This window comes from Myotis yumanensis, unplaced genomic scaffold, assembly GCF_028538775.1.
Source record: "Myotis yumanensis isolate MYYU_CA2020_CCGP unplaced genomic scaffold, mMyoYum1.0.hap1 SCAF_7, whole genome shotgun sequence".
Taxonomy (NCBI): Eukaryota; Metazoa; Chordata; class Mammalia; order Chiroptera; family Vespertilionidae; genus Myotis; species Myotis yumanensis.
In genome coordinates, this window is record NW_027223758.1 from 33,430,648 (window position 1) to 33,437,900 (window position 7,253).

Sequence of the window (7,253 nt, forward strand, 5' to 3'; positions counted from 1 at the left end):
AGTTTTCCTGTTTTCCTCATGTGGATGCAGTGGGCTGGTTTATTGACCTCCTTCTTCAAACTTCTGTAGAAAAAGGAAACCTGACAACCAGTGAATTAATTGGTGTGTGTGTGTGTGTGTGTGTGTGTGTGTGTGTGTGTGTGTGTAGGGGGGTAATATCACCCCCTCCTGTGTGAGCGCAGAATTTTAGCCTCCTCACGCTTCGGGTGTGGCTTCGGGCGGCTATGCGGTTTCCACAGCTCTGGTCCATCTAGGGTTCTGGAGGCAGACTGGACGGGGCTGCATTACAATGAAGTGCCCTTGTTATTAACAATGCAGCCATTACAACAGTGTGGCTCCTGGGAGGCTTGTTGAGCCTCAGTTTCCTCCTTTGTATAAAGAAACCAAACTGCTCCTCTCTTTGGAGTTGTAGCAAGGATTCCAGAAGATGATACAGGCAAACTCTTCACACAGTGCCTGCCTGCCAGGAAGTAAGAACGCAATAAATCGTCACTTGTGTGATTATCATCAACAAACCGGGCAGATAGTATGGCTCAGAGGGCTTGAGACACAACTAAATTCACCCAGCAGCAGAGCTGGAATCGGAACTCGGGCCCCTTACCCCAGGCAATAAGGGGAACTGGAGATGGGGAGGAGGCGGTGAGGAAACCTCCCAAGCGGCCCAAGCTGTGGGCCTGGTGGGGAGATTCCAGGTGCGGGGCGGGGAGGTAAGGTGACCCTTGCCCGGCGACCGCGCCCGTGAGGAGCACATTCCCAGGCCTCCTGCCGGAGGTCCGCAGGTGACTGGCGGGGCCCCGAGTAGCGCCGGGAGCCGGGTTTGCCGTCTCCATGGCGACCGCCCGCGCGGCGCCAGCCTGACAGCCCGTCCAGGTTTTATGAATGGGTGACGTCACGGGCCTGGCGTCTAACGGTCTGAGCCTCTTGTTCAGACGCTGACACAGACCAGCCCGGGAAGCCCGGCGGGGGGAGGGTGGGAGGAGAGGGGGACTGGAGCTCTGCAGCTGCCGCGCTGTGGGAGAACCTGATCCGAAATCTTTTTTAGAGGAGAAACCTCCGAAAAAAGGGAGAAAAATTTAAAAATCACTAGTTGATGCAGATTTAGGGAGTTTTTGCAAGGGGCTGCAAATTCAGAGTAGAATTAGGAGATGCAGCCCCACTCTGGGAGCCATCTATCCCGTTCAGGTCCCAGAGGCCCAGCCCCCAGTCCTAGGGGAAGACTTTACCAAATTAAGTGCTCCCACCCCGAGCGGCCTGGGTAAGTCGCCCTGGTCCCAGGACATTAACAACACTCCCTGGCAATTGGGAAAGAGAGACCAGCCCCAGTTCAGAGTGTGAAAGGAGGGCCCGCTTTAATTTCGGACCAAATATTCGCGAGATGAGGGTCCCAGAAGTCGTCTTCCAACAGGATCCAGAAGCCCAGGCTCTCTGGGCCACCCAGAGCCAGCCGCTTCTTCATCCGGGCCTCAGTTTCTCTCATCTGTAAAATGGAGCTGGAGAGGTGAGAAAACGAACCCGGGAAAACGGATTCTTGGTCTCTTTGTTATCGGCAATATTGATTTAGCCTCCTTGCCTCCTCCCCGAGGTTCCCAGGTAGCCACCCTGTCCCGTGCCTTCCCACTCTCTCTCTCCTTGAGATTCGGGGTCCCCTTTCCACGCCCTCCAGGGTACAATAGTAGGGCGGGAGGCGGGGCCCAGAGGCGCTCGAGGCCACACCTCCAGGCCTCTCATTGGCTGCTTTTGAACGTCTGGGCCCGCCCCTCGGGGCGGGGACGCGGCGTCTTTATAATGATCCGGCTGCGGGGTTCGGAGCGTGCCTTCTACAACCGTCTCTGCCGCGCGGAGGTCTCCTCTTGCACGTCCAGCTCCCGCCTCCTCGCTCACCCCGACGCCAGAATCATGAAGGTCGCCAGTGGCAACGGCGCGGCCGCCGCGGGCCCCAGCTGCGCGCTCAAGGCCGGCAAGACGGCGGGCGAGGTGGTGCGCTGCCTGTCCGAGCAGAGCGTGGCCATCTCCCGCTGCGCCGGCGGCCCCGGCGCGCGCCTGCCCGCCCTGCTGGACGAGCAGCAGGTCAACGTGCTGCTGTACGACATGAACGGCTGCTACTCGCGCCTCAAGGAGCTGGTGCCCACCCTGCCCCAGAACCGCAAGGTGAGCAGGGTGGAGATCCTCCAGCACGTCATCGACTACATCTGGGACCTGGAGCTAGAACTGAACTCGGAATCTCAAGTCGGGACCCCCGGGGCCCGGGGGCTGCCCGCTCGGGCTCCGCTCAGCACCCTCAACGGCGAGATCAGCGCCCTGGCTGCCGAGGTGAGGTCCGAGTTGGAACACCAGATCGTTCTCTTCCTGCAGATGGGGAAACTGAGTCCCGGCGAGGGAGGGGGGGCTGGACCCTCCGCCGACCCTATCCTTCCGGGCGCCTGGCTGTGCCGGGGTTCCCAAGGACGTGGGAAGAAGCGCTCCTTCTCGTGTCTGCTGGGGAGGGGGCGGCTTGCAGCCTCGTCCCTTCCAGCCCACCCGCCCGTCTCACCTCTTCTCTCTTCGTTCCACAGGCGGCGTGTGTCCCGGCGGACGACCGCATCTTGTGTCGCTGAAGCGCGTGCTCCAGACCCCGCCGACCCCAGCCCTCCAGGGGCGAGAGGAACGAGTGCTCTCTGGCCCTCCCGAGCGCCTGCCGCAGCTGGGGAGGAACAGGACAGACCTGCGGCCTTTGGGCGCCTGTGGATCCAGCCCCGGGCTGGGGGACTGACGGGACAGGCCGATCTTCCCTCCACACCTATCAGCCACCAGAGACTTGGGGGAGTTCCCCCCCGTGTGTTTCTATTTTTTGAAAAGCAGACATTTTAAAAAATGGTCACGTTTGGTGCTTCTCAGATTTCTGAGGAAATTATTGCTTTGTATTGTATATTACAATGATCACCGACTGAGAATATTGTTTTACAATAGTTCTGTGGGTTTTTTTTTTTTCTGTTGTTATTAAACAAATACTTTAGATGATGGTAAAGTTGCAGTGTTCTTGGATGGAGGGGAGGGGCTTGGGTGGGGGGGTGGCCCCTGACCCTCTTCGCAGCTGGCGCTGGGGGGGGGGGGGCGGGGACTGGAAGGCCACATCTGGACTGTCCCTTTCACCGACCTGAACTGTGTTTCCGGTGTCTTTTAAAAGTGTTCTTTCCCCCATCACCGGTCATTTTCCTGCTCCCTATTGTCATAAAGTTAAATACTCCAGGGTTTCTCAAAGCGGTCATTGAGCCATCTGGGGAGGCTTTTATAATGCAGATCAACCTGCCAGGCCCCTCTGGGTTGAGAGGTATTTAAGTTGGAGAATCAGGTCACGGGGCCCACCTGCACACTTGCCAAGATGGAGGAAGTGAGATCCAGAGGAAAGGGACTTACCCAGGGCCCCAGCTTGTCTGAGGCAGGACTTCCATTGCTCCATTCCCCGGTAGGAGGTGCCTCCTCAGTGGGCCGCCTAACCTTGGGTCCCAGCAGGCTGCCCGGGGGCTCTAGGCTTGTCCAAGTGGGTGAGCAGGTTGGCAGGGCCAGCCTCAGCACAGCTGCAGGGCCACCTGCTCTGGGTCCGGAGCCGGCCCCCTCACCCTGGCTTGGCTATGCCAGCCGTTCGCAGGAACCTCCTCTCCCCCCCAGGGCTCCTGTGTGGGCTCTGAGGAGTGGGTGAGTCAGTCCCCAGCTCCTGAGCAGGAAAAAGGTGTCATTGGCAAGGGCCTATCTGCCTGGACACGTGTGTGGAGTTTGTAGTCATGGGGGAGTGCATAAGAGTGAACCTGTGTGTGTGTGACATGTATGAACTGGTAGCTCCCCCCTGGGGCTGGGTCCCCTGTTGGTGTACAGGCCTGGGGTGTATGCAGAAGGGCAAATATGTGCACATGTGTTCTGCAGATAAGTGTGCAACCTCCAGCTGTTTGGGCTTGTGTGTTCTGCCTAAATGCATTGTGGGCATCTCTGCATGGGGCGGGCTTGATGGATGAGATGGTGTGTCTGGGGGCGGCAGAACCACACTGGGTTCCTAAGTGTGAAATTGTTCTGTAGATTGGCTGGCATTTCTGGGTCTCTGCTGGTCTGGGGTGGAGGTGGGGGCTGCTGTATCCAGGCAAACGCTTCCTGGAAAGTTCAAGTGCCAACTTTCCTGGCAATTGTTAGGCCCTGGGGACACCAACTCCATGTACCCTACCAGGTCAGCTCCCATGCATTACACAGGGAGAAACCGAGTCCCCAAAAGGGCAAAACGCTTGTCCCAGAGAAGCTAAAGACTGTTAATACGCTATGTTAGTAAATAAAAATAGAATAAAAGACATAGCACCTCCTAGCATGAGCCTGCCTCTGAGCTCAACTCTTGACATAGAGGATTTCTTGTGGGGCTAACAGCAGGATTCTGATCCTAGGTTTACAACAGAAACAGCGGCTCAGAGGCGATGAACAGCAAATAAATAAAAGCTTATCTTCTGGTGAACACTGACTTTAAGGCAGGTACCACCCCTTGTCTAACCACCACGTTGTACACCTGAAACTAATACGGTATCAACTGTAATTGGAACATTAAAAAAGCCAGGTACCACCCCTTCCCCAAGCACCGCAGGAACTTTATCAAAGAACACAATAATTGGAGGTAAATTAAGTCCTTCGCTGCGCCCTATCCACTCCCCACCGCGCCGCTGTTTTATAGCATTGACTTCATAAACTGGTAGAGAAAAAATGAAGTAGAGCACTTAGCTCGTAGTGTTTGCTAGTTACAAATTATTATTAATTGTCGCCTGGTGTCCTTGGAGTGTCCTCAGAGGTGCACGTGTGCACCCACTCCCTCCAGTGTGTGGCCCCCCCCCCCCCCCCCCCCCCCCCCCGCTGCAAGCCCACCCACCGGGGCGGGGGCGTGTCCCCCGCACGCACTCCTACCCGGCCCGGCCTTTTTCCAGGGGAGGACGGGGCTGCGGCGGGGCCCGCCCCCCCCTTCACCCCCCCCCCCGCCCCCACCGCTCAGGCACACTCTGGCTTCCACGTTTCCCTCTTTTCCCCTTTGGCCCGGGCCCAGCCCATCTGGAGGCCGGCTCCGCGGCGGCCTGGGAGCGTTTCCATCAGCTGGGCCCGAGGAATGCGGAGCTATTTAACCTGAGCATCCCCAGGTGTACGGAGGCGCCTGGCTGTCTGGGGCCCGCCGCCTTTGGCACGGCCACGCTAGACAAACAGCGCCGCCCCCGCCCTGCCCCTCCGCCCGCAGCTGCAGCCCGGCCTGGGAACGGGCGGGCGCCGGCGGCTTGCATAAGAGGCTCCCGGCTCCGCGGGGGGAGGGTGCAAGGGGACAGAGGCCTCCGGGGTGTGTGTGTGTGACTGTGTGTGTGTGTGTGTGTGTGTGAGAGGGAGAGAGAGGGAGAGAGAGAGAGAGAGAGAGAGAATACTCCTCTCAGCCCCTGCTTGGGAAATCATTAACTCCTTAATCCCTCCTGATGGGCGAGGAGCGGGAGGTGCCCGCAAAGAAACGCCAAGACAGAGTTTCTTGAACATTGGACTTTGCCTCTAGGGCAGTGGGCCCAAGACCTGAGGTTTTTTCTTTTTTTTGTTTTAACAAACACAGAACACTTAGGATGTGCCAGGTACTATATACTAAGGTCTTTTTACAAAATATATATTTTTATTGATTTCAGAGAGGAAGGGAGAGGGAGAGAGAGAGACACACACACACATCATGGCTGCCTCCTACAGGCCCCTCCTGGGGATGGAGCCCGAAACCGGGCATGTGCCCTTGACTGGAATCGAACCCGGACCCTTCTGTCTGCAGCTTACGCTTTATACACTGAGCCAACCCAGCTAGGGCTACTAAGCTCTTTTTAAAAATTGATTTATTTAATCCTCACAGCTGTGTGTGTGTTGGGGGGGGGGGCAGTGTTGTTATATACGCCCTTTAATCACGGGAACCACAGCAGCAACACCGATCATAATAGGCTAGCAGTTCAGTAGCAAGGCCGGTAGACCACCGCCTCTGATGAGCCCTGAGTGCTCCTCACGTCACCTGTACGAGCCTCCGCTGTCTCACCTGGAAAATGGGCGCAGACCCTCACCTCAGCCTCCAGGACCCATTGAACCGCCGTGTAGTGGAAGTTCAGCTCTGGGATGGACACTTGGTAGATGCTGGTGTGAAATGGTTTGAGTCTTTTCTAAGGGGGTTTTGTCTTATCAGCCCTGTCAGGTGTGTGGACCCACTGTTGTTCCTACTTTCAGATGAAAAAAGGGAGACAGCAGAAAGGTGAAGTGACCACCCGAGGCCATGCTGGGGCCCTCACTGACTTGGAGGACTTTTCCAGCAACCAGGCTGGTCCCCACCAGGCTCATGAGAGGCCTCAGGTTCCCTCAGGACACCCAATGCAGCCTTTTCCATCTTACTTCCCAATTGAAATCATACCGGGTCATTATAGATTTTTTTGTTTTAAATGCATCAACTGGGAAAGCCAAGACACAATACCTATCACAGTTTTTGCAGTCCACAGTTTGTTTTGGCGTTTCTCAATTTCAAAAAGCTTACTAGAGCTTTAAGAGATGGGACTGGCCCAGGTTCTCAGTCTCCAAGAGGACCCAGTCTGGGAGGACAGGTCACACAGCTGGGCACAGGTCGTGAACCAGGTAGAGACCAACCAAACTGTGGACATGTCTGCTTTTGCCCTAGACCAGTGGTTCTCAACCTTCTGGCCCTTTAAATACAGTTCCTCATGTTGTGACCCCAACCATAAAATTATTTTCGTTGCTACTTCATAACTGTAATGTTGCTACTGTGATGAATCGTAATGTAAATATCTGATATGCAGGATGGTCTTAGGCGACCCCTGTGAAAGGGTCGTTCGACCGCCAAAGGGGTCGTGACCCACAGGTTGAGAACCGCTGCCCTAGAGGCTGAGAGACCACCAGGCCCTGACTTCAGGATGCCTACCGCCCCCCCCCCTCGCCCCCCGCATAGGGGTCAAGGGTGTTTCACACACAAGCCCCAACCGTACACTTGCCAATCTGAGTCACCCAGACCTCAAAATTGGCTTAATGGGGGGGTACTCCAGGAGCACCCCACACTTTGCCTGCTGAGACTAAGGCTCAGAGGTAGAACCTGTCTTCATGCCAGCTATTCTTACTGAGTTCCAGAAACCGCTGGCGAGAGAGGTCCCTGCTGCCCACTGTCACACACAGCAAGCCCGTCCAGGAACAGGAGGGCCTAGGGCCCCCGTTTGGCTGCCAGAGGGAAAGGTGGTGAGTCACAGGCA

General features: G+C 56.5%; 1 protein-coding gene across 1 annotated transcript; it reads left to right on the forward strand.

The window, feature by feature from the left end:
- The first annotated feature begins 1,796 nt into the window (after positions 1 to 1,796).
- ID1 (inhibitor of DNA binding 1) lies at positions 1,797 to 3,004 on the forward strand. The gene is made up of 2 exons (XM_070421486.1): positions 1,797 to 2,310; positions 2,553 to 3,004. The coding sequence occupies exons 1-2, from the start codon at positions 1,897 to 1,899 to the stop codon at positions 2,592 to 2,594; spliced, it is 456 nt and encodes a 151-aa protein (XP_070277587.1). The 5' UTR covers positions 1,797 to 1,896; the 3' UTR covers positions 2,595 to 3,004.
- The last annotated feature ends 4,249 nt before the right edge of the window (positions 3,005 to 7,253 follow it).

What these genes read in the sequence shown, in the direction of transcription:
- ID1 (XM_070421486.1), top strand. Translation starts at nt 1,897, where the DNA reads ATGAAGGTCGCCAGTGGCAACGGCGCGGCCGCCGCGGGCCCCAGCTGC. An exon ending in TCAGCGCCCTGGCTGCCGAG is followed by an intron (nt 2,311 to 2,552) that starts GTGAGGTCCGAG and finishes TTCGTTCCACAG; the next exon opens with GCGGCGTGTGTCCCGGCGGA.